Below are 26,646 nucleotides of genomic sequence, written 5' to 3' on the forward strand. Positions count from 1 at the left end.
ATTGGAGTGTATCTATTTCTATCTATTTCAGAAATAGAATGTATCTATTTCTATTTCTGGAATGTATATCTATTTCAGGTGCATTTTAAACTGACCCCTGCCTGATTCAGGACTTGTACTGCTTCCCTGACACTGCTCTCTCCTTTTATCTTTTCTTTTTTTTTAAGATTTATTTGTTTTTTGAGAGAGACATAATACAATCGGGTGAGGGGCAGAGCAGAAAGGAAGACACAGAATGTGAAGCGGGTTCCAGGCTCTGAGTCATCAGCACAGAGTCTGACACGGGTCTCCAACTCACACACCGTGAGATCTTGACCTGAGCCAAAGTCGGACACTCAACTGACTGAGCTACCCAGGCGCCCCTGCTCTTTTCTTTGACACTTGAACCAGACTGAACTCCTCTTCACCTTTTGTTGGGTGATATTTTTACGTTTTAGATGGATTTGGCATTGTTGTCATTGTTTCGTGCACTTAATGCTTGTTAAGTTTTGTTCTCATAGTTACCCTTTCTGTTGTGATGTTGTTCTGCAAGCCTTGTTTTTTCATATTTCTTTCAGAGACTACATTTCTTTTCTGCAACAAGCTGCTTTAATATTGATTTTAGTTTGTGTCTGTAGTTGATGTGTAGTCATGGTTTTTGTGTGTGCGTGTGTGTGTGTGTATGTGTGTGTGTGTTGTTTTTGTTTGTTGTTCAGTTTTTATTTTTGTTTTTGCTTCTGTTTTGCCTGAAAAACATCTTTACTTTGCCTTCACTGTGAAGAATGTTTCTGTTAGGTAAAGACTTCCAGGTTGGTGGCTATTTTAGTTCACCTTTCATACATGCCAATCCATCATCTGGCTTCATTTGCTTTTCTTGAAGAGTCAGCTGGTAGTGTTGTTGTTGTCCCATGGAAGGCGGTCTCTTTGTCCTCTCAAGACTGTTAACATCTTTTTGCCTGAGGTGTTCCTTGTGGAGTCACTCTCTTGGTTCTTTTATCAGTTTTGATTCTTATCTTTGTAGTGAAGTGGTACTACCCATTCTGTGTTTCCTCTACTTTGTGGGCTCCTATTGGACCTTTGTACCATATCTTCTGTGTCTTTTGGGCTTGTGTATTTTCTTGACGTTTTCTCTGTGTATGGTCTAGATATATTTTTACCTACCTATCTTTCAGTTCACTGAGGCTATTCACCTGTGTCTAGTCTGATGTGAAGCCCACGGACTGAGTTCTTAATGCCATTAACAAGATTTTTTAGTCTTTTAATTATGTTGGAGAGCTAGATAGAGTGGGAGCAAGGGAAGAACAGAGAGAGAGGGAGACATAGATGCCGAAGCAGGCTCTAGGCTCTGCACTGTCAGCACAGAGCCCAACGCGGGGCTCAAACTCCCGAATCATGAGATCATGACCTGAGCTAAAGTCAGATGCTTAACCAACTAAGCCACTCAGGCACCTGGAGATCGTAATTTTAGCTCCGATAATTTGCAGTTTGAGAATCTGTTTTGAGTCTCTGAAAATTTCCCATTTGTCAAGAATGGTTTTTGGACAGTTGACTTTTGCATCCAATCACTCCAGTCTATGTGTCTCCTCTTGGTCTGTTTCTCTTCTTTCTTCTTTGGGTCGATATGATGTAAAACCTTTTTTTTTTTAATGTTTATCTATTTATTTTGAGGGAGAAAGAAAGTGAGAGCAGGGGTGGGGGTAGAGGATGGGGGAGAGAGAGACACTGTTGAGCAGACGCTCTTTTCTGTCAGTAGAGAACCCAACCCAGGGCTCAAACTCACAAACGTGAGCCGAAACCAAGTGTTGGTCACTTAAACGAGTAGACTGAGCTATCCAGGTGTGTCTCTTTTTTTGTTTGCTTGTTTGTTTCTTTCCTTTTCTTATTAAAAGAATTTTTTTTGTTAATATAATTTACTTTTGAGAGGGAGAGAGAGGTAGACACAAAACTTGAGCAGGGGAGGGGGAGACAAAGTGGGAGACACGGAATCCAAAGCATGGTCCAGGCTCTTGACTATCACCACAGAGCCTGACGCGGGACTCAAACCATAAAGCGTCAGATCATGACATGAACCAAAGTGGGATGCTTCCCCGACTGAGCCACCCAGGCATTCCTTTCATTTCCTTGCCTTGCTTTGCCTTGCTTTGCCTTGCCTTTCCCTTCCTTTCCTTGCCTTTCCTTGCCTTGCCTTGCCTTGCCTTGGCTTGCCTTGTCTTGCCTTGCCTTGCCTTTCCTATCATCTCCTTTCCTTTCCTTTCCTTTCATTTCCTTGCCTTTCCTTTCCTTTCCATTTTTTTCTTTTCTTTTCTTTTCTTTTCTTCTTTTTTCTTTTCTTTTCCTTTCTTTTCTTTTCTTCCTTTTTCTTTTCTTTTTTCATTTTTTTTCTTTTCTGTTCTTTTCTGTATTTTTTGGTCTTGCCTTATCTTGTCTTTTCATTTCTTCTTTGTTTTTATTTTTGTGCTGGACTGTATGGAGAAGCATAGAGGCTCTTCATGTGCTTTTATTCCTTCAGCATTTCATCCCACACACCCCGAGTGTGGCGGTTATTGGTCCCACTCAGGCGTGAGTGAGTTGAGACTGGGGCTCAGTCTTTGTAAGGTGCAGTGTGAGCTGGGCTCACGCTGTCCCCCACCCCCGTGTAGACCTCCAGGGTCTCCATTTGGAGGCCTGGAGTATTTCCAAGGACCCGTCCTTGATGCTAGGTCCCAAAGCCCAGTTATTTCCTCCACAGCACAATGAGATGATGGAAGGGTCAGCTTCTCAGGCAGTGCTTGCCGAGTGCCGGGCTCATTTTCTGTGCCTCCCTGTGCTGTCCAGAGCTCGGTTAGCTGCGACTTTCTGCTTGCCTTTCTGTTAGGTTTCCTTTGCAGCTCGTTGGTATATTGCCTGCAATCCCTGAGGAAATTCAGAATCCTCACATGTCTTGAGGGAGAAAGAGGACTCTGAACATTAGAGTTGGCTCAGCGGGCTTCCCTTTTGTTGGGGTCTCAGTCCTTCCAGTTGTGACTGCCTCAGGGTCTCCTTGATGCCTTCAAACATGCTTCAAATTGAATTCATTTTTCCTAGTTCATGATGTGTTGATTAGCAGGCTACTCACATGTATAAGAGCAAGCCAGGGAAGACTGAGAAGTCATAGTAAACATTTTGGTCATCAGCATTTGTTACAAGAGAAAACAAAACCCAGTAGTCCTTGCCTAGTACCCGTCATTCTTCTAAAATGACCATCCGGTTTGCGCACGCTCAGCCAGCGTCCATGGAGTGGTGATGGTGTCAGCCTCCCAGCTCCCTATCCCCACCGCCATGGCCGCCCTCCTCCCCTGTCAGGTGCCTGCCCAGGGCAGGCTTTGTGGTGACGGGCTGGCTATGGCAGGGCTTGATGGTTTTCCCAGAGTTTTTTGTAACGTCCCTTGGCATCTTCCAGACTTTCATAACGTTCCCTCTGTGGCGGTTCTCTTTGGTAGCATTGACTGTCCTTCTTGTCAAGTGCCTGTGTCATGAGCCTCACAGGTCCTCGTGGCCCCTGGTCTGCAGGCTGACTTAGACCCGCTGCGCTCCGGAGCGAGTGAGCCGCCAAGACACGTTTGGTGGTGACCCGTGGGGTTCTGGGTGGCCAGGACATTGTCCAATGCCAAAGAACTTTAGAGGACAGTCCCTTGCTTTCAGCGTACTTCCTGAGTTGAGGGACAGAGCCGGGATGGAACTGGTCCAGGGCAAGGGCTCTGGTTGTGCAGCCAGACCACTGGCCACTGGCACTTGTTGCCTTCAGGACCCTGGGGTGAGCTTCCTACACAGGGCCAGCCGCCCTGATCACACCCCCGCCTGTGTCCGCTCAGTCGGTAGCTGCTTCACCCCTTCCTACCCAACATCTTGGTGCTCACTTGTCTTTCTCGTGAATAAATGTCGTTTGTGGCATTTTCCCCCCGACAGGGCATCTCCTTCTGCGTGAAAAACCTGTGCAAGCAGCCATGGTCTCCTCAACTGATTTTCTTGGGTTTTCCCTTTTTGTCTTGGAGTGGTTGACATGCGGTGGATGGTGGTTCCTGCTTCTCTGCAATCTTCTCTGGGGCGTCTGGGAAACCGTGTGCTTCCTCTTCGTGGTAGAAGCTGCTTCTCCTATCATCATGACCATTTGAAAAGCCAAACCCCTTTCTAAATTCACCAAGATATCCTGTGCCTGCATTGAAATGTGCCAGTTTTCGATCCTTCCCTTCCTTCTGCCTTACGTCATGATAATCAGGTCTTCACTTGTCTTGCAGTTTGAGTTGAGTCTGCAGGTGTGCCCATCTCACAGCAGTCCTACATCCACAGAAATGCCACATCTTCCACACGAGACACAAAGATGTCTCACACATAGCACCAGGTTTTTGCATGTGCTGGGGTAGCCGCAGCGAGAGCTTCGAGAATTCCCCTTTCCTTGTGCCTCCATGGTCCTCACGCAGGCCGGCTGGCAGCTGCAGCTGTGGACCTCAGTACATGTCAGGCCATTCAGCCTTTTCTTGTCATACCATGAGCCTTCTCTACATCGCGGGAGCACGTCCAGCATCCCTGGGGACACTTCAAACGGGTCCCAAGGTGTAAATAAGGTTCGTGGCATTGCCCTTAACAGGGTGAAAATGACGCAGGAACCCTGAGAAATCACTTTTCTTCTGGTGCTTGATTTACTGGAGAAAGGAAGTGCTTACCAAGAGCTGATAGCAGATTCGTGCAACACTTGAGTTGACCTCAATAGCAACAGGAAGTGGTGCACACTTCCCCCAGAGGACAGCGTCTGCTACAGCTCGTGTTATGCAGTTAGGACTTAATCCTGTGTCTCCACATTTGTTTGCCTTTCTCTTGACTGCAGATGGCACCAGGTAGGTACGGTCAGTTTCTGTGTGCAAAATGATACGTTTTATCTTGTTAGAGTAGGTTTGTGTATGTTTTCGGATAGGAAATGCTATAATAGCCTAGTATCTGCGTTTATTTCATGCACCCGTGGCCTCCCTTTTACTTACTATCTTTGATATTTCGTAGCTGCTCAGCTCATCTGCCAGTCTTTCCAAATGTCACACATCTCCAGAAAAGTTTCCAATGTATTTATTGGAACAAAAATCGCCACATAAAAATGGGCCTGCACAGTCCTACATCAAGGATCAGATAGGCGTCTGTGGGTTCACCTTGTCAAATCAGATTGCAAGGAACGTGTTCAGTTCTGTGGTAACATTCCCGTTGATTTGGAAAGGGTTAATTTATGAAGGAACTTGAAGTATGTCACCAGTTTGTCCTTGGATTTTCTAGAATGGCTGAAATAAACCACTCTCTTTATTTGGAATGTCAGTTTTTAAGCGAACCTTTATCCCCTCATTTGTCCTACAGAGACAAAAGCTCTGGGGCGCCTGGGTGTCTCCGGGCGTTAAACGTCTGACTCTTGGTTTAGCTCAGGTCATGATGTCGTGGTTCACGGATTGAGCCTTGCACCAGGCTCTGCGCTCGACTGACTGGAGAGTGTGCGTCCACCTCCTTGGAGCCCATCTGTACGCCATGTCCTGGGCGGGCGCTCGGTATTGGCGGGAGAGAAACCCCATGTGGGGTGGTGGGCCCTGGCATCACTCTCCTCAGAGACCCTTCATCCATAATATTTCCTGCTTGACTAAAGAAATAAGTCTTAAATTCTCCCTATCGACAAGAGTCCTACCATCATTTTTGAAAAGCCCATTTGGTATGGTTGACTTGACTGAGACAGGGGCCCAGGCTAAGACAGCAGCTTTTGAGTACCGTCAGCCTTTCCCCGCTGCCGCTCCACAAGCCTGCTTGCCAGACGAGGCCAGAGGCTGGGGATGGGCAGCAGGCTTCTTGGCCTGTTGCTCCCGAGTCAGCAGAGCTCCTGAGTCCTAGACCTGCCAGGCACCTGAAAACGTCTGTCCCCTTGAGTGTCTGTCCCTCCGAAAATCCCCGGGACTCCTGTGGGTGGTGAGGAGGGGACTGGTGTGTGTGATGCTACTTGAGGGTAGTGGGTGCTGGGACTCTGGAGGGCCACGGAGGCCTGGTGTGCTCTGGTAAAGACCCCCTGTGTCTCTCCACTTTTGTCCCCTCTCCGACCCCAGGAGTGTGCAGCTCTCGCTGCAGAGCTCCACACCTGCAGGGAGCAGCTCGTGCAGAGAGAGGAGGAGATCGCCAACCTGAAGGCGGAGAGAAACAACACCAGGGTCAGTAGGTGCACTGCCAGGGTCTTTCAACACAGGACACCATTCACTCCCCTTGTCTACATGTCCCCATGGATTTGGCTGGGACCTATTGTTCTCAAACCTTGTTTGATCCGTGAGGAGGAGTGAGGCTATTTTAACACATTCGAGGGGATGGCTCCCTACCTGGGCACTGAATTGAAGGGATTCAGACTTGGTTTTGCATTTGGTGAACTTGAGGCCCGGAATTGAAGTTGTTCTTGAAACACGCTTTTCCTTTTGCCTCTCCCGCTAGGTGCTCCTGGAACACTTGGAGTTCCTAATCTGCAGACACGAGAGATCTCTCAGGAGAACATTGGTGAGGCGACAGGCGAAGACTCAGGCCGGCGTGTCCAGTGAGGTGGAGGTGCTCAAGGTCCTGAACTCCATATTGGACAACGACAAAACGGAGGATGAAATGGTGTGCCTTGCCATGGCGGTTCTCAATTTGTGCACATGCTGTGTGTTATAGGCACACTTTGTGTGTTTGTGTGACTTGAGTTTCCTTTTCATCTTCTTGAATTCTTGTAAGAAGACAGGTCTGTATGGTTAAAAAGCAGTAGTTGGTGGAAATGTGTGTATCGATTGGCTAGTACAAATTACATAATGTAATTTATTTCAGGGAAGATTTGTCTCCAATGTTAAATTGAAAGCTGTTAACAAGCAAGTTTGTGAACAGGAGCATCCGTGAAAAAACTTACCAGCATTCTGTCATGTTATTTGAGGCAAAGGGGATCTTAGGGTAACTGTACAGTAAGGCCTAGTGAAAACACCTCTGTGTACAAGCTCAATCCCTTTGTTTCCAGGTGAGAGAGCAGTTACGTGTGGCACTGGAGAGGTGTAGTTTCGTAGAAGAATTAGAGGCCACACGCAGAGTTCAGCTGCAGACCTCATGACAGGATTTGATTGGAGGGGGTTTCCTTTTTATCCATTGTTTTAAAAACAACATATGAAGACTAGCAGTGGGGGCCGTCACATGTTGCTTCCCTTTCTGGCTTTCAAAGGTGCAGAGCCAGATGAAAGAGCTCCTGGCTACCCTGTGCACTCTCGTGGCCAAGCTGGAAGAGGAGCTAGACATCTCAAGGAAAGACCTCATCCTTTCTCAAGCAATGAACACCATATTACAAAGAGATGTCCATGAAGTGAGTGTCGGATGAAATGGCCACACCGTCGTCTAGCCAAACGTGGGGTGTTTGGTTCGGTCATTGCCCAATGTGTCCTTCATCTCCCACGGGTTTTGAACGTTTGGATTTTGGTAGAAGTAGCAGCAGAACGGGATGTGACTCCGGGGCCTGGGCGGGCTGCCTCCCCGTCTGCGCGGTGGAATCTGTCCTCCCTGGGTTCTCCCCTGCCGAGGCCTGGCGGGCAGGTGGCGGAGTGCCCTCGGGTGTGGAGTGTGGGCCACCTGAGCTTGGCCCATGCCATGCTCTCGGTCCGTTTTGGGAACACACTCGGCACGTGGGAACCAGCGTGGTGCTGCCAGGTCGCTGCCGAGGGCACGACCGTGTGAGGGCGGCTCTACCGAGGGGCCGTCACGGCCGCCTCTGCCGCCCTGCCCTCCTGCCAGGGGTTCCGTGCTCCTGGTCGTGGCGGTCAGAGTGAGCGAGGGGCAGCCCGCTGGTCCCGGTGTAAGGTCATGGAGGAGTGGGGACGCTTCTGCACGTGTGGTCATCGATGGGAATCTGATACTTGTCACAGAAACCAGTAAGCTTAGGATGGTTTCTCTGTGCCTCCTCCTGTCACTGTGAGCTGCCCTTTGCGGACAGTCCCCACACACCCCAATCCCAGCCCAGCAATGCCACCTTGGGAAGACCCTGTCAGACCCTCGAGTGTGTACGTACACGAGCAGTCTGTTTAGTACCTTAGCGTGGGTGAGGTCATGTAAGAATTTAAAACAAAAGTATTTGCAGAAATTATATAACCCGTTCAGTGAAGTTGTTGTTTGGCAAAGGTGGGGGGAGACCCCGCAGCAGAGTTCAATATGCAGAGAGTTTAGAAAATCATTTCTTAGGACTCATCACTTTCACTCTTGAGACTGCTGACATAAATTGCTTAGTAAACACAGAGGGCTGGAAGAGGAATCTCTCGGGTGGTGGACAAGAAAGGCAGGGCAGGACGGTCTGGTTCCATTTGCAGTGTCAGATACCATGGGATACAATGTTGTTACAGGGTTAGGCTATAGAAGATGACTTCTAGTTATATGCAAGGTGGAGTTTGGCTTCCTTTTGTTAACACTGCTGCTCCATCTTTGTGGGAATTGGATGAGATTTCCCCCACCTTTTCCCCGGAGAAAGGATGGTGTCTCATGGTGTGTGCCTCCAGAGGCAAGTCGCTGTTCTGTGGAAAGCTCAACGGTGTCCGGAGGCAACCGAGGTTGTGACTTCCGGGAGATTTTATTATCCGTTTGTCTTTGAACACATGGGAAAGAATAAGCCTGGGTACCTGGCCAGAATCCCGAGCAGCCTCCGCACTGTCGGCACAGAGCCTGACACGGGGCGCCAACTCACAAAGCGTCACCGGCTGAGCCACCCAGGTGCCCCGAGGATGCTACTTTTCTGTTTGTTTGGGAAATGAGGATTTCGCCCGGTTTTTGTGTCTGGAGTGTGTTAATGTGTCGTAAGCTAATTCCTTCCCTGTTTTCCCTCTGAAATACCTGCTGTAGACCATGGCCCAGAAGGAAGACATGCAAGAGAGGATCACTACCCTTGAGAAGCGTTGCCTCAGGGCACAGCAGGAAGCCACCTCTCTGCCCGACCTCAAGGATAAACTTGAAAACGAGATCACAAAGAAGGACTCTCTGCATCGACAGGTCGTTGGTTTCGTTGTACTACGTTCCACTTTTATTAATTACAAGTCAGGTTAAGGACCAACTGTCAATGTCAGGGTTTTAGGATCTTAGAATCTTGTGTTGACCAGTGGGGTTACTTCAACGTCCAGGGTTTAATTCTTTCGAATTTTATGGAAGCATGTTATGGGGCTACCCTCCTTGATTCCTTCTTTGTCTTGTCTTACATGCACATTACTCTGTTGCCTGTTAGCACTGTTTCCAAAGGAACAGGGAGTGGCCGGGAATGTGTAGGCAGCTGGCCATTTTGGTTAGTACCTGAGATCGGGGGGTGGGGTGGAATGGCAGGTGCAGAAGCACAGTCTGGAGTGAGGATGTGAGACCCTGTGTTTTGGGAAGCCGCACGGCTCTTCCTTGGTTGTCTCAGGTCATCCGGCATTGAACAGGAAAACCGCATCCAGCTTCTTGGAAACATAGTGAGTTTGCCTGGTGTGTTTGTCAAATGTGTCAGTCGACCCAAAATGATAATCAAAGTGAAAGACTAGGAAGCCATGAAAATGACATTGAGGAATGCTGTTTGAGAGCACGTAAGATGTTCCAAATCATGAGTGTAAAAGGCAGACCTCGAAATACTATGTGTACAGCATGTGATTTATTTTTGAGGGTTTTAAAGCATGATACACAGTCTGTATATACACAGAAAGCTATATGCACACAGAAGATGGAAGGAGTCTGTGGGAACAAATGTTAACCTGGCAAAAACCTCACCTTATACATGATTTTTAAAATGACTTTATATATTTTTAATGCTTATTTATTTTTGAGAGAGGGAGCCAGAGAGAGAGAGAGAGAGAGAGAGAGACAGAAAGAGCATGAGCAGTGGAGGGCCAGAGAGGGAGAGAGGGAGACACAGAATCCCAAGCAGGCTCCAGGCTCTGAGCTGTCAGCACAGAGCACGAGGCGGGGTTGACCCCATGAGCTATGAGATCATGACCTGAGCCGAACTGGCCGCTTAACCGACTGAGCCACCTCGGCTTCCCTAAAAGTCCTTTAACAAAAACTCTCGTGTCTAAGTTTTCCACGTTGAAGTTTTCCACGTTTTTGGTCAAGAGGGAGAGTGCTTTTGTTGAATAATGGTACACTTCCAAAAAGAACTCAACTGGCATCAGGCATGCTCTCAGAAGCTCTGTGCTGGCTGATGTGCCCACCTCTGAATGCCCTATGGAGCGAGCCCTCAGACCACAGTATAAATATGTTCACGAAGGCTTAGGACCGAATCCTTCTCTCCTTAACTTGTCAGGAAGAACGAGCAAGCTCCTCCAGAAGATGGGTTTTCTTTAATGTGTGGGAACTTTGTCTTTTGAAAGACTTCTTTGAAGATACTGAAGAAGAGCAAAGAGTTTGGCAAGACATGTTTTGCGTAGTGAAACGAGGACCAAGGCAGTGGGTGACTCCTTGCAGAAAGGAAGGTTTACTCTGAAGCACCTCCCAAACTGTTGGCTTCAGTCAGAACGAACAGTAGATCTCTGCATTTAGCTTTTGTTTCACTTTATTAAAAATGGAAACGGAGAGAAGACTTGCTACACTTTGATGCTTTGCCTTCATTTCCTAGATTGGAGATCAAAACCGCCAGTTGCAAGAGCGCCTGGAGGTGGCGGAGCGGAAGCTGCAGCAGACCCCGAGGAAGGCCAAGATGCTGCCCGAGGAGGAAGCCGAGCTGGCCCAGAGGGTGGCCACCCTCTGCAAGGTGGGGCCCGCCTTTCCTTCTGGGTCCCATGGTGGGAATGTCATTTTCATGGCGGTCCGTTCTTGTATCTCATTTCTCACCGGTAACGTCGGCGTGCCAAATTCCGCGAACCAGCTGAGATCTGTTTTCAGTGTTACTATGTCTGAGATTGGAATGCTTTTCAAACAGCAGTCATCATTTCCAGTTTTGGTCCCTCCGGTTTTGTCCGATGTGTGCTGTTTGCCGGCGGCTGCATCTAAGACTCACTGCTTTTCAGAGTTAAGTCAGAGACTCAAAGCTCAAGATAGTAGCCTTGGATAAGAGAAGGACAAGGGCACCTGACTGGCTGAGTCAGTGGAGCTTGGGACTCTTGATCTCAGGGTTATGAATTTGAGCTCCCTGTTGGGTGTAGAACTTACCAAAAAAAAATAAAATAAAATAATAGAATTTTTCCGAGAAATGAGAGAATCCTATCCTCTTTTAAACACAATTGTTTTTTATTTAAAAAATCCTTAAATGTTCATTTATTTTGAGAAAGAGAGAGCGAGCTTGGGCGCATACATGAGCAGGGGAGGGGCAGAAAGAAGGAGATAGAATGCCAAGTAGGCTCCATGCTATCAGCACAGAGCCTGACACAGGGCTCGAACTCCCAAACCTTGACTTCATGACCTGAACTGAAGCCAAGAGTCAGAACCCGACTGACTGAGCCACCCAGACACCCCTGTAGGAAATAAATCTTTAAGGAATTCACTCGGAGGTTCAACAAATAGAGTCGAGGAACGTGCCAGACACAGTCCCTGCCCTCCCAGCTCTCACAGTCTTCACCACCCACGGAAGAAGGCAGCAGTTGAAGAGTTGAAGAGGTAGTTTCCAAACATGATGTGGTCGGTGCTGGGATCGAGTGATGCGCACAGGACGAGGGAGCACATGACTGGGCAGCCAGTCCGTCCTTCCGGAACCTGGGCTGAGGGAACCTGTAGCAGGGAGCCTGTCGGTGCTTCTGTGTCACCGGTTCCAGTGCAGTGAGGGTCCCAGTGGGAAGGGGGTGGGGTCGTCACGGGATGCTGACCCTCAAGGCTGCCATCAATTCAGGCAGGCGGTATTGGGCACCCACAGGCCCAGGCTCCAACAGAGTCTCTCCTCCTTTGTGATCTGCATGTCAAGTCTCCGTTTGTTTTCTCGCCTGTCCTCTCTCCTGTCCCTGGTCAGCCGTGTAGCCCGACCGTTTGTCTTTGGACACTCTGCTGCTGAGGAAGCTAAATTGTTGGAAGTGACTTCCCAGCTTAGGAAGGCAGCACGCCTGTTTGCTCTTTCCACTTGCTGCTTCTTCCTGTCCGTGCTGAGTGGCCAGGGGTGTCTCCCGGGGGACGAGGCACCGTCCAAGGATCCGGGACCGGGGTGGGGACGAGACCGTTGCCTACCCCCGGTCACCAGCATGGAAGCCCACTGCTTCCAACTGGCACGCATGAGGCCGGTAGGGACTGTGAGCAGGCGGAAGGCCGCTCACAGCATGTCGTGCGTAGGCACAGCGTGTGGTGTGGGGCCGCCAGCTCTTCTGACCCCGCTGTCGCCCACAGGCCGAGCAGAGGCGTGGCAACATCGAGGAAAGGCTGCGCCAGATGGAGGCCCAGCTGGAGGAAAAGAAACAAGAACTGCAGCGGGTACGTGTCCGAGCGGAGCAGCCGCGCACCTGGCAGTGGTTGAGGATGAGGCACAGGCTTGGGGTGTGGTGGTATGGAGTGGTCCCTTGTTTCCTACTTTTCCCCTTGTGGACGCCAGGCCCCTTCTCGATCCCATCAGGGGTACAGTGGACTCTTGTGCGAGTTGGATGCTAGTTAACACTCCTAGCATGTGGACAATGTTCTCTGGATGCTGGGGCCCCGGAGGCAGTGCCGCTTAGGGGTGGAGGCACCCACACAGCCTACTGTGCCCAGCAGCTCATTAGCAGCTACTCACGGTTGACGCGGGACCTCGTGGGTGTCCCTTGGCCAAAGCGGAGGTACTGGCCTGGGGTAGGGCAGCCTAGAGGAGGGGCCTCCTTCCTTAGGACATGACACTGAGGTCCTGAAATCAGGTCATGGGCCTGACCTTGGTCCCCACATCCTGAATTTCTAGTTGAGATGTAAAGGCACAGGTCAGGGTAGATGTTCCTAAGAAGAGGAATAGCATAATCGTGACTTGACGAAAGGGAGGCCCCTGTCCCTTGAATCCCCTGAGACTTTTCCTTGGGTAGCTGGTCGGACGTCAACGTGAAAAACCCAGGAGACAGACCAGGCAGCAGCCTCCCCAACTTGGGACGTCCATCCAAGGCCATCAGGTTTTGTTTTCACCAGAAAACTCAAAGCACTCTCCCGTAACTTACACCAGAAACTCGTGTGCTTGGCCTTCAGGGTCAGAGACTAAAACATGAGTTTCCGCGGAGTGAAGCTTCTGATGCCAGCGTGACGGCTCGTGTTGGCCGACCCCAGCCTGCCATGACACATGCACACAAGCGAGCACAACCAGACACTAGCCTCTTGGGCCAAGAATTCGACCTCACCTACTTAGAGAAGCACTTCATTGCCTTTAGCACTGTATGGTAGTTTGGAAGGACAGGTGTTGAGATAAGGAATCTAGTATAACTGAGACAATTCCAAGGAAATTTTTAAGCTATTTTGCTTGAAAAATACTTGGGTGCTGATCCCTTCTTGTGGGGTGGCCAAGTGATGGCCGTTGCTGCGTGTTAGGTGTGGTGGTCGTGCTTTCTGTTGCCTGCTCCCAAGGAAAGAGGTGCCAGCAGGTGTGGCTTAGAGATGAGGAAGCCCGAGCATGGAGGGACTGTCCATTGCCTAGCCTGCGGGTGTGTCCTGTGGGCTCTTCCTCCTCCCTGGGCCCCCCGACTGCAGGGCACATGTGTAGTCCGTACCCCACGGCCCTCCGCCCGGCAGGAGCCCCTGAATCCTGCCGGCCTATCCTCGGCGCTTCTGTTTTGGGTTAATTCAGGAGATGCGGCAGAAACAAGTTTTTAAACCAGACGATTGATGAGAGTTGTATATAACACAGACCCGTGAACTTTGCGGTTACGTTCGGAAATTACTTGAGGTAATTTGTTATGAATTTCTAATACAAGTTCCATTACAAAACGTTCAGGAGATGTGGGAATTTCACGAAAAACAGGTGAAAGTCTTTCTCACCACTGAATCTTTCCCAAAGTGGATTTTGTTTTATCTTTCGGTTTTGTCAATGGATTCATTTCTTTCCCCCTGAGGCCAGATCGGAGCTTCTGTTTCCGCCCCGGAATATTCCTCCTACCGTGTGTAGATAAGCTGATCCCCTTAAGAATATGCTCTTTCCTGCATGTACATCTGCCTCCTGAGCCCATCTGAGAGCTAATAATGAGGACATTCGTGAAGGCCCATGCGTGTTTTGTTTCCCAGAAACAAAGGCACCTGCTAAGTGATGACCCCGGGAAGCAGGTTCCTGCGTTTCTGTGTCCCGGGAGGTCGGTGCTGGCAGTGAGGCACAAGCACGCCCAAGAGTGCCGTGGGAAGGGGCAGCCGAGGATGGCGTGCGTGTGGGTCGCACCGCTGGTCATTCGCACGTCTGAGCCAATGTTCGCACTTTTGCTTCAAGCCTGCGTCTTCTCTTTCAGGTAAGGCAGAGAGAAAAAGTGAATGAAGAGACTAATAAATGTCTGTCGGGCACTATTGACCAGCTCCTTTCCGAATCTGATGAGCGTCTTCAGCGTCATCTTAAGGAGAGAATGGCTGCTGTGGAAGATAAGGTAGGACATGAGAGACAGCGGCTGAGTGCCTCCCCGTCCTCACAGAGGAGACGCTCACGTTGTGATCCTGAGGAGCAGCGTGGAAGAGAGGCTAACAGCCACTGTAGAAAGTAGAAATGATTCTTTCACGCGGAAAACTGCAGGCTGTTACCCACTGTCTGCGTTAAGTTCCCAGTGTCCTGTCCCTGCCCGACGTATGTGTGCGGGAAGGTGAGTCTTACTGTCTAGAAGAGGAGTATGGTCTGGGGAGGGCCCGAGAGTATGTTAGGCTTTTACTAACTGAGAGGTAAGGAGTAAGCTAGCTTCATGCTAATCAAAGATGGGCCCAGAAACAGCCATAAGCAGTATATAACTAAGGGGAGGGGCCGTGTGTCGATAACCCTTTGTTGATAGGACCCGGCAGTGGCTGGATGTGGTCAGCAGGCCCTCGTTGGCCACCCCTGTGCTGGAACCTTCAGCCTGGTTCTTGTCTGGGGAGCTAATTTGTACCTCTTTTGTCCAGACGGACCGGTAGGAGTGCGCAGTTCTGTCAAGCATTTAAGCAGCTGAAAACAGAGTTTCTCCTGTTCCATCTCCTGCCTTCCCTCTTTTCATCTGAGTTGGAAAGAGTCTAAGCCTGGACTCTTACACCATCATAACGGATACACTTGAGGTGTAACGGGAGGGAAGCAGTATCATAGGATCTCTGTGAGAGAAGCTCTGGTGGTGACAGTTGGGTGCGGACCTGATACTACCGGTTCTGGTGACACCTGTGTCCCTGTAGATGAGCCCAGAATCTTCCCTAAGATGGGCACTTGGAGACACCAGTGAGCAATGCTAATTACACGACACACTTGTTTTGGGTAAAACCCATTATGAGGTGCGTTATTATACCCCACGTGAGGTTCTACCTTGATCACTGGGGCCAGCCTTTAGGTAGAATAGTTGTATGTGAGATTGGAATTCTATGTACGAAACTTAGGTCAGGTTTCCCAAGTGACTGAGGCATCACAGACCCTAAAAGCTAGTACGAACCAGTGTACCTGCTGCAAGTAAACTTAGAAACTTGTCATACTTACAGTCAGACAGTGATCCGTGAAGAAATTGTACATGGACAAAGCATGAGTAAAGGCTGTTACTGCAGTTTCACAGACAGCATTTCACTCTGTGGTCATGTGACCCTGTTCGTTGGTATGGCCATCCACTCCATGCCTTTTCTGTGGTGCTGCGTTATTGTAAAGAGAAACGTAGGTGTGCTCTAGCATGTGGAACGTTTGAAAGAATCAACACTAAAGGACTGTACCTTTCTCAGAAGTCTCCGTTAGGAGAAGTGGGCAATCTGAAAAAACAGTTACAAGAAACGCAACGTGAGAAGGTATTTCCATCTCTCAATCATTCAGTGATCCCTTGAGACTGGAAAGGAGCAGGTGACCTCTGGGGCTGACACTTCCTCCAAGGCGAGCCACCACTGTGCTTTCGAGGGGCCCCACGCTGGCAAGTCTGAATGGCACGCATGTGGCGGAGTTGGAGCTGTGCAGCCTATGGGGTTCAGATTTCTGAGTCCCTTCGGGGGTCCGCTCGAAAGCTAAAATGTTCACGCAAACCTTTCGTTGAGTGCAGCGTTGCCCAGCAGGAAGGTAACAGGTGACACGGGTGTCATCCCAAGGATTCTCGCGGCTGCATTCGAAATGGTCAAACAGACGGGTGATGTTAGTTTTCATGTAGCCCGATGCAGGCAACGTGTTACTGTATCATGTAAATAGTATAGACATGAAGGAGCTACTCTACAATGTTTTTCCACATTCAGTCCTTGCAACCGACGGGGCGTCTCACAGTTCCATCCCCTGTGGTCGGGACCAGCCCCATTTTGGGCGCTCAGTTAGCCACGTGCGGCGGTGTCTGCTGCCTGGGATGGCACTGCCTAGGGCGTTGTTGTGTGACCGAAGGTCCTCTTCGGTTTTGCTCCCTGGTGCTGCGTGTGCAGACGTGAGTCTGGGCTGCGGAGGGTCCACGAAGGAGCACGTGCCTATTGCACAGAAGGGCTATTCCCCCACTGCCCAGAAAGTCCTGCTCCTCTCTACATAATTAGGAAGAAGTGTTAGTGGCTCGGTGTTTCTCCTCTGTAACCTTGCTAGGCCTGAGACCTAACTGTTCAGTAGGGTTTAGGACGTTCACTTGGTGATCCGGGTGTTTACTGGAGGACTCTTGGAGACAATGGTCTTGGGGTTTGTAACTGCTAAATTTCCCCATCGTGTAATGAACCTACAGTGTTGTATCAGTTTCAAGTAGACAGCATACCGTTTCACCAATTGCACGCGTAACTCTGTGCTCACCACCATCACTGTGGTCACCGTGTGTCACCATACAGAGTCCTTAGGGTATCACGGACCGTATTCCCTGTACGGTGCTTTTCATCCCCGAGATGGCCTTATTTGATATCTGGATGCTTATGCCTCCTAATCAGCATCACCTCTTTTGCCCACCGCCCCTACTCTCCTCTCCTCTGGCCACTACCAGTTTGTGCTCCGTGTTGAACGGACTCTTGAGGCAAAGAATCGTTAACCTTGCTTGCAGTGAGTGTCGTTGTCATTTGCTGCTTTGCAGGATCGGCTTCTACAGAGCATGGAAGCACTGAGGGCTGAATTAAAGCGGGCAAGACTGAGAGGCTCTTCGCTTCACCACGGGTATGACATTTCCTGGTTCACAGATGTGTTTGAGATGCGGCTGGGGGCGGCTTCCCTCTGTCACCAGTATGACCTGAACCAGCTCATGGTTCCAATGTAGAACCGTGGGTGTGCTATGGTATGACCCGAACCGGATCAGAGTTACACACAATAACCCTGAGCGTGTTGTAGTCTGATGCGATCCATTTTCCAGGTACCACCTAACTGATGATGGGGCGGGGCTGGGGGGGACACTGCCCTTCACCGTGCCTAACATGAACCACCTCACAAACACATATGTTAGCACCTGCTGTGTATCTTCCAGAGGAATCCTTTGGCCGAATGGGCAGAGTGACTGGATGTAGCTCAGGGAGCCGGTAGCTTCGTAGTTGGCAAGAGGGAGAAGTGAAACCTCATTGCAGAGGTTAGGTTTGGAATCTCAGGAGACCGGGAGGCATGACAGAGCTCACAGCCATGGGAGGAGGCGTGGAAGTTAGGGAAAGTTCTGTTCGTGTTTGGGTGGGTTTATTTGCGGCCTCCCTCCACCGAGTGTGGCAGTGATGGTGTGGGGATAGGAGGGGTCCAGCGTGTCAGGTTCGGACCCAGCGTCCCCGGAAGCTGTGGTCCCTTCGGTAACACCAGTGGGGTCACCATGGGAGTGGACACGTGGCCATGGTTGTGAAGGTCACCTTCACATTGGTGGGGTTAGCGCAGTGCTCCCAGTTTCTTAGCTTTTTGAAAAGACTGGAGAATGACATGTAATCGCTTTAAGTCTGTTGGGACATTGGTGAGTCGCCTGTGAGGGAGCGGGTCAGCCGGCTTGTGAGCTGCGTCCTGCAGACAGTAATTGTCAGCAAGGTATTAAAAGGTTTGCTTGCTTCTTTGTAGGAAATAGGTACCAGGTGAGAGTCATTCTGGTGTGACAGTGCCTCGAGTAGCTGACTGGGCCCCCTTAGGTGCAGGCTCCTGCTCCAAAGGCAGGCCCACTCAGGCCGCACTGGGATTTGTGAAACGGAAGTCAGCTTCTCTTCTTTTCCAGAGATCAAGGAGCCACTGGACTCCCGTGCAGGGTTCAAGTGTGGAGGGTGAACCCGTGGCTGAGGCCGGGCACGTGGGCTGGCGGGTGCTCCTTCACAGCTGCTGACCGCTTCGTGCCCAGAGCCTTTGCTGAGGGGAGCAGCTGACAGCCCAATTAAGTGACTCCACCCTAGGGGCTCGGGGCTCCATGGAACTTTTCTGGAGACTTCTGTGGCCAAGGGGGACATTTGTCTGTTAGTCTAACTGCACAGAGGCCAGAGACGCTTTTGCCTCCTGTGTACGGGAGCTGCGAGGTGTGGTTCCCAATGATCCTGCCGCGGATGCCCCTGGGGCGCCCGATAGTGGCTGGTGGAGGAAAACCTGGGGTCACCTGGCATCACAGCGAGGGCCTTGGCACACGTGGTCCGATGGCAGGTGAAGGCCAGAGGGACGTATAGGAGTGCTTCCCGGTCAGTTGGGCAGGAGGTGGTGCAGACACGCTGGATGACAGCTTGACTGGGGGCAGGCGCTGCTCCACCTCGGGGACGTCTGGGCCGCGGGGATGCGTTGCACCTGCTGGGCCCGGGAGACCCTGTCTCCACAGGACCCGGCTAGCGGGCTTGCACTGGAGCCAGGGGCAAGGATGCCTTCCTTGGAGACCTTTTTCTGTGACCTCATTTTCCTAATTGACGGGTTTTGGCCTGGCTGACAAAGTCCCCTTTTCTTTAGATAACAACCTCGGTGTGTGTGTGCGTGTTTGTTGATTGTTTCCCTCCGTATTTCAGGCGGACGCATGTCGGCAGCATCCCAGCTTCCAGGTTCCGTCTGGCGGACAGCCCCACGGATGCCAGCAGCAGCAGCAGCAGCAGCAGCAGCGCGGTGTTGCAGCGCCGCCGGAAAGGCCGTGTGGCCCGTCTGCGACATGAGCCTTCCAAGGCAAGGATCTCCATCCTCTGGGGGCTCTCGTGGGACCCACCTGCCAGCTCCAATGTCACCTGCCTTTTCCTGTCTGTGAGGCTCTTCTGGAACTAAAGGACTGATAGGCTGCTTTCTCCTTGCCGCTTCCCCCATTCTTCTTTTGCTGCCTTAGAATTTACTTTTGAGAGCTTTTGTTCTTTCTTTGTATCAAGTAGCAATGTGGATTAAGATAGGACCTAGTGTTAAGTACAGCACAATGCAAATTAGTAAGGGTTTGAAACGCTAATGAAGGTTAAATGAACACGTGTATTCATCCTTAAACAACAAAGAATTCACCTTTGGAGTCTAAGTACTTTTGTCCTTTGTCTCTTCGGCTGCGTATATTTTTATATATTTGTGTAAGTTTTGAGCACCTGTAGTCATGGAACAAGTTTGGTGCAGACATCGTCCCAGAGATAGGGTGCAGCATGACTGAAAAACCCAGATGAGGGGCGCCGGGTGGCTCAGTCGGTCAAGCGTCCGACTGCTGATTTCTGCTCATGTCACGATCTCTGGGTTTGTGAGATCGAGCCCCGGAGCCCCGCAGTCCCGCATGGGGCTCTGTGCTGACCGCGCCTAGAGCCTGCTTGGGATTCTCTCTCTCTCCCTCTCTCTGCTCGTCCCCCACTTGAAATAAAACAAAGAAAGCAATAAATAGATAAAAAGTCAGAGGATAGGCCTGCACCCCTATGTGTGCACAGTGTAGTGAGAAGAGACCAGCAGCGAAAGGGAAGTAAAGGCGATATGTGTGTTAGTAATCTATTTCTGTTTGACAGATGATTGACAAGTCCCTAGGTGGGCACCTGTGGATAGCCCCAGAGTCCAAGGGTGGGTCTCTGGGCACTGCCCAGTGTGGCAGTGGAGAGAGAGACACAGAACTGGCAGAGACCAAGCGGTCACGACAAGGTGGAAGGAGCTCAGTGAGCCAGGTGCTCAGGGAAAGGGAGAGCGGTGGCCTGGTCGTGCTGGGTGGGGCCAGGCAAGGTGGAGGCCGAGGAGCACGGTGGTCTGGTCCAGGAGCCCTTGCGCTAAAGCCCACTCGCCAGAGTTCCAGAGTCTGTGTAGACACAGTAGGGGCAGCTTTCTGGAGGACTTGAACTCTGGTTGGGAGCAGAGACGCAGTGCTAGCTGGAAGGAGACACAGGGTAAAAGTTCTGTGGTTTGTGTTTTGTCAGTTTGCTGTTTTGCCCTGGAGCGTCTGTGGTCAGTCGTGGCTGGCTCGTGTTGTTTCTCCTGCATCTTCATTTGTCATTAGATAGTGGGGTTTTGCCCCAATAGTGATAAATTGTCGTTAGCGTATCACTGTATAGTACAGGTGGATACGGGTTTGATCTAGGTAATAATTTGTAAACGAAGTGTTTCTTCAAAAGACATAAGGCACTGAGCATAGCTGAACGGAAGCTCGATACAGACAGCACGCTTTGCGGAGCCGACGCTCGTGTTCAGGACTCCAAATCTCATGGGCTTACTGAGCACAAGTACTGCCTTCTACACTGAAACTCAGGACTCCTACAAGTGAAGCTGTCACCTGCCCCTAAGACCGTTTTTATCACGTACCTGCCCAGGGCACCCTCCTGTAACCAGCACAGTGATTTGTGAGAGGTTGTCACTCAAATTCTAGGTCAGGATTTCACATTCACGTCCAGCAGGGCATTAACAGAGTGGGTTTGTTTGGAGTTATACAAGGTGTTGCGGGAACTTCGGCATCCCCTAGGGTGATACTGTAAAGGTGTAACTTGGTTTTCAACAAGGAGAACGGTTACAGGAAAGTTTAGAATAGGCACCTGTTAGATGTCTTTGTTCGGCAGGATGCCATGTTTTAATGAGTTGTGTATGTTGTAATGGAGTTTTACGTCCCTGAGTGATAATTGGTAGCGTCTCTGGTAAACACACGTTTACATGTGTGGTGGCACAAAGTTCTGCTTCCAGTCGTGGTTGTTTCTAAATCTTCTCTCAATTATATCCATCCTGTTGTTCTCTTTAAAATATGTTTGCTCGTTTTGTCTTGGAAATTTTAACTTCCTAGTGTGCAGTAAATCTGATTTCTCTTCCTTTGCATGCCTCTGTCAGCCTAGTGATGTAAGGAAGCATCGGAGGAAGCGAAAGGGTTTCGTAGTGCAACCTAGCCGTGTTTGTCTGTGGTGTGGGGGAGAGTGCCCGTCTCTTCACAGTGAGCACCACAGCTGGGTAAGGACGAGCGGCTGGCGTGTGCGGGGAAGTACAGGAGCCACTGGGGACTCGAGCGTGGCGGCCGGTTTCCACGGTACCTGCGACGGCCACCAGAGCTCGCCGTTGTCTCTCGTTTGTGTCTTGCTCGCTGCGCTGCGTACTTAGTTCCATGAGACATAGAAGTTTCTAGGAAGAGAAATTACTGAAGCAGAGCCATAGACTTTCGATTTCGGGATAACCGCTTTGACAGCCGTAGCCAGTAGCATTCAATGAGCTCTTCGGGTTCGCCACCTGGTGTGTGCAGTGGTTTAGGATCCTGTTACCTGGCCCTCACAGACATCCCCGCGAGCCACAGCTTGTGTGGTTAGCCCATTTCCAGATGTGCAACCAGAGCCCGAGAGCCGGGGTCCTGTGCATGAGGACACTTTGCAGGGCAAACACTGGCCAAGAAACCACTCTGCCACATACCCCACCTTTGCTCGGGCGCCCTTCTCCCATTTACAGTGCCCCTCACTGGGACAGGACACCTCCTGTGTCCAGGGGACAATGATGTGGGTGTGCCCATTCTCAGGGGAAGCGCCGTGCCTCGGGTCGGAACCCTCGACCAGAGAGTCCGCCTCATAACTGGGATGCCTTGCTTCCTGGATCGTACCCCCATCCCAGACCTTCCCAGCCATGTGCTGACAGGGCCGTGCCTCTGATACAGAGCTGGGCGGCAGCTGGGGGAGCCCCTCCACTGCAGAGATGGTGTGTCCGTTCAGTTGAATTCTCGCGTTCAAGTGCCAGTTCGGTCACTGGTTGTTTTGTGACCGGGGTGTATTAATCACCGTCTTTTTCTCCTGCCTTGCCCTCCTGGTAAGTGAGGACAGCGAAAAAATCATGGCGCTTGGGGTGCCCACACACTGCCCATCGGTGCACGGTCCTCAGAGATCAGGAGCTCACATCGGCGACGGGGCACAGGGCACGCCCTGCGTTCTGCTGGCTCGTGCTGCCTTTTCCTCTGTGGCAAGCCTTTCTCAAGGAACAGAGGGTCGTGTGATGAACACCCAGGCAGGACGGCCTGCTCCCCCAGCTCACTGATGGCTACTTGGAGGGCTCTTTGGAGGTTTTGGGGGATGAAGTCTAGGTGTATGTGCAGTGGGAGTCAGGTCCATCCGGACAGGGCCAGCACGGGCATTGCACTTCCCAGCCTTGCGGGAGTCTCCCGTTCTGGTTGAGACTGAAATGGCCCATAGGCACAAGTCTGGCAGGACCCAGTGCTGGGCGGGGGCCTGTGTGTGGACTGCGCTGCGACACAGGGGAGGGTGTGCTCCCGGAACCCTCCGTCTCTGCTCACCTCATAGCCTGGTCGCTAGTGTGGCTCCCTGTCTTGTTCCCTTTCGGTGTTTGTTTTCTCCATATCCTTGCTTCCACCTGGGTATGAAATCTACTTGCGTGAAGCAAGTCTAACCCTGTTTGGTTTTCTGTGGATAATTTGTAGCCTGTTAAGGTAGCCTTTCGTTGTCTGATGATTGTCATGGAAATCAGGAGAGGAGGCAGGTGTCTGTAATTGTTGGTTATGCTTGTGTCTTCCCTGAGCTCAGCTCCACTTGGTGCTGACCGCCATGGGTGTCCCGAGCCCCATGCAGCTTCGGAGGTCCTGGTACAAACCCAGTTGGCTGTGCCTGTCTCGCCAGTCCTACACGTGTGTCTCATGAGATCCGGCCCTGCCTCACCACCAGGACCTGCCAAGGGTCATAACGCTGGCGGGTCCGTGGCCCCACGGTCCTTTCCAGGGCCCACAGCCACATAGCCACAGACCCACAACCTGTGACAGAAGGAAAAATGGAGTCAGAAGGGGTTCATTTGTCGTGACGGCAGCCAAGGGACACTGTGTCTCCACCGTGTCGAGCAGACTGTCTGTAAGTTGCCGATGAGTCCGTCAGTTTGTAACCTCAACCGAAATGTCCCCGAGAAGCAGAAGTCAGACCCGAGTGTGGGGTCAGGGGGTTGGGTGCCTTGTCATTTTACACACGTCCCTGTAGATTCCAGCCTTGCATCGCTACCAGAAGTGACAGTGGATTAGGCCACAAGCTCGCTCCATTTCCCCCAAACAAAGAGCTTTGCACAATCGTGCATGGGAGGGCTCCGTGCTCACCAGGGTTTGCCCTGAATGGCGTCAGGAAACAAGCACCTTCCTTCTCAGCTGGCCGTGGTGTATGGTGACATGGTCTGGGTCTCCGCCTCTACCTTCTGTGGCCGGGCTCCTGGTGGTGCGAGGTCCTGGGGAGGGTACACCCCTCGGTGCAGATGGGCTGGGGGTCTCAGTGGGCCCACTGCCCGGACGCGAAACCACCCTTTCCCTTGCGTTAGGCCGATCCTAGGAAGTCGTTTTGGACGCTGCACAAAGCACAGCTCATAGCTTTTCAAATGAGTTGCTGGCTGTCATTTCAGGGTTGTGTGCTCCTCTGTCTGGGTGCACGGTGAACTGATGTCACTCTCCTCTCCACCCCACAGTTGCTGCCTTTGGAGGAAGAGTCACAAGATAGTGTGGCAAGGACACGATGTGAACCATCAGCTCCTTCTTCCCAGAGGTCCCTGAGCTTGGACAGGCTGCAGCAAGGGGCACTGCCCAAGGCCAGCCACGAGGACATCAGGGACGCCACAAAGTAAGGGGCACAGGCATCGTAGGAGATATGCCTGTGGGCTGGTTTTCAGCTCTGAGAACCCTTTGATCTCTCCATGGGGGAGAAAGGGTCGGAACAGCGATTCCAAAGAAAGGCCAATGAACTGAGTTTACGTGCACGGTGTTCTTGGGATACCTGCCTGGGTGCCCTGGGTGTGGCCAGCAGGGCAAAAGGCAGGTGGGAAAGACCAGAGTCTTGTGATGCTGGTGGCTGTAGGGCAACCTCGTTTGCTCAGATCCTACACACCAGCAGTCCTGAGACCTGCCTTTTCCTCCCGGTGGATCCTGGGTGACATGCTCCCTAGGGCTCCTCTCCTGGGCTGCACTGTGCCCTGTGGGGTTGTCAGGAGCCATGCTCTCTTCCCCCCACCCCCACCAGGCAGCTTCAGCAGCCTCTCGGTTACTCGCACCACGTCCTGGGGTGGCTCAGGTGTGCATGTCCTCCGTGCTCCCGGGTCACGGCCAGGGAGGGGTGCTGAGCGTTCTCCACCCAAGGTGCTTGGACTCCAGATATACTTGGGAGGGAGACAGTGTCAGCTCCCAGGGCGCAGCCCTCCCTAGAAGCTGGGGGATTGTGCTTCTAATCACGTGGGGCGGTGTGTCGTGCGACGAGCACGCGTGGAAGATGCTCTCCTGTGCGTCCCCCAGATCCACAGCCTCTCAGGATGGCCCCTTGAGCCACCTCAGCAACACTAGCAATAATGAGGACTCACTGAACAATGCCCCCAAGAAGAAGGGCATCACAAAATCCACCCGCTGGTTGCTCGCCATAAAAGAAAAGGTCCACCCCAGCCACGCCAGCGACGAGCCTGCATGACCAGGTTGGTGTCCCCTGCGTGTTTGCAGCGTGTGGGTGGTCTTACTGGCCTCATTCCTCTAGATCCGTGGTGTCTCTGCCTGCAGACCCCTCCCCGTGTCGGGAGACCTCCCGTGGCCGTTGACACCCCCCACCTCCCATTTCATCACTCTGCTTCCCCACAGCCACTGAATTGGAGCCACTGAATTGAAAACCCTCCCAAGGTGCCCTGGGACTCAGAAAATTGGGCAGACAAGCTGAAAAACACCAAAAACTTTAAAAAATAAGCATTGTGTTTCTTGTCACCTTGCTGAGCACTTTTCAGCTGTACCTGTTTTGAAAGCAGTAGCTGTTTGTTTGCTCAATATAGTCTATAGCTGCCAAGCAGTATTATGTCCTCCACGCTGAACCTGAGGCTCCTCTGAAACTGTGGGTCCTGGAGGACGTAGAGCACGTATGAAATCTTGAAGGGTCTCGCATGGATTCCCAGTGTACCTTGAGAAGTTGTGCAGGGAGGATATGTTGTGGCTCACGTGAGGGTGTGGCCCCAGAGCACTTGAGTCTGAGCCTGGCTCCTGCACAGTTGGGTTTGGGGCTCTGGGGAAAGTCCATATTAGCATTCCTGTGCTTCCGTTTTCTCACCTGTAACTCGGAACAGTGGGAGCACTTCCGTCACATGGCTTTCAGGAGTGTCTGCATCTAAATATCCACGAGATACTTGCAACACAGAAGCTGCATCACATTATGTGTAACTGCAGCCCCTGTGAGGACCTGGTCACCAGCATTCAGAACCTGTCCTTCATGCTGGTGACCTCTCTGGCGCACTCACTAGGCTGCCCCTGTGTTTCCTTCCCCTGTAATGTTTGAGTTTCTCTTAAATAGACTCTGACCTTTGCAGTCTAATCAGTACATCTTATTTTCAACTGGTCTCGATTCTGACAACGAGTAACAGCAGTGGGTTTCATTTGCTACCAAGCAGCTGAGGCGCTGTGATGCCCGGGATGGGGGCCCAGAGGAGTGGTGCGGGCATATCTCTCTGGGACTTTCCACTGCAGATCATGTCACACGTGGGTTGACCGTGTCCCAGAGCTGAGTTAAGTGGGTGAAGGAGGCAGGTTGAAACCATATCCCAGTGATCTGACAACTGATAAATAAAAGTGAGCTCTTTTCAACAGAAGAGGTGGTTTGCAGGCTAGCGGGGTGGAGCAGGAGGTGGGCCAAGGGGGCACATTGGGGATGGTGGGACGACGGGACGGGGCCTTGAGCCAGGGCTGAAGTCAGTGGGCTCTGTGATACACCGGACATTAGGCAAGGCGTGTGGCCACTCTTCAATGCCCTGAGAGCCTGCGAGGTCTGGAGTGGGGTGCCTCAAGTCCACACTGGGCCCACAGAGCCCCTCCCCGTAGAGGCCATTTCCGCTTCAGCCCCCGGACATGTCCGTTGGTTTCTTTCCGTCTGCCTCAATGTAGTCTCCTTCTCAGAACTCATAACAATGATCCTGACTGGCACACTCAGTTGTACTTCAGCTGAATTGCCGTTATTTCTGTTATTGCTCACAATTCCGTAGGAACCCTCAGGCTTTTGGTTCCCTGGGAATGGAAATTTGTAGAAACTGTTTAACAGTGGTCTGATTTGAATGTCCCTATGTTTGAAGTGTATAAAAGTGTTTTACACTAACTTGGATAGTTGCTACCTGGCTGTATGCAATTTGATACTGAAAGTAGACCTTTTGCTCCTGGAACCATGCTGGGAAAATTCTGTCCTTAGATGTTGCTGATGTGTTTTCTTTCACATCCTTATATTTTCTGTAATGAAAACACTAATATTTGTGGTAGTGCCTTCTGTTTCTCCCACCCCAGTGCTCCCCGAAATGTGTATTTTTGTAAGTTCAGAGGTAACAAAAAGTGTGGGTTGGCTGCTTTCTGCGTGGAGCCTGCTTTGGGTCGTCTT

The 26,646-nt window shown here is 51.2% G+C and overlaps 1 protein-coding gene across 1 annotated transcript in view; it reads left to right on the forward strand.

Moving 5' to 3' along the window:
* LOC131492412 (liprin-alpha-1-like) overlaps window positions 1–24,717 on the forward strand; it is a 29,906-nt gene extending 5,189 nt beyond the window's left edge. The window contains 12 exon segments of the mRNA XM_058696038.1: window positions 6,060–6,161; window positions 6,433–6,597; window positions 6,983–7,318; window positions 8,839–8,992; window positions 10,581–10,708; window positions 12,265–12,348; window positions 14,319–14,450; window positions 15,742–15,804; window positions 17,034–17,113; window positions 18,895–19,120; window positions 23,732–23,883; window positions 24,549–24,717. Of these exon segments, the coding sequence (XP_058552021.1) occupies window positions 6,060–6,161; window positions 6,433–6,597; window positions 6,983–7,318; window positions 8,839–8,992; window positions 10,581–10,708; window positions 12,265–12,348; window positions 14,319–14,450; window positions 15,742–15,804; window positions 17,034–17,113; window positions 18,895–19,120; window positions 23,732–23,883; window positions 24,549–24,717 (1,791 nt within the window).
* The last annotated feature ends 1,929 nt before the right edge of the window (window positions 24,718–26,646 follow it).

Source organism: Neofelis nebulosa, chromosome 13 (assembly GCF_028018385.1).
Source record: "Neofelis nebulosa isolate mNeoNeb1 chromosome 13, mNeoNeb1.pri, whole genome shotgun sequence".
Lineage (NCBI taxonomy): Eukaryota > Metazoa > Chordata > Mammalia > Carnivora > Felidae > Neofelis > Neofelis nebulosa.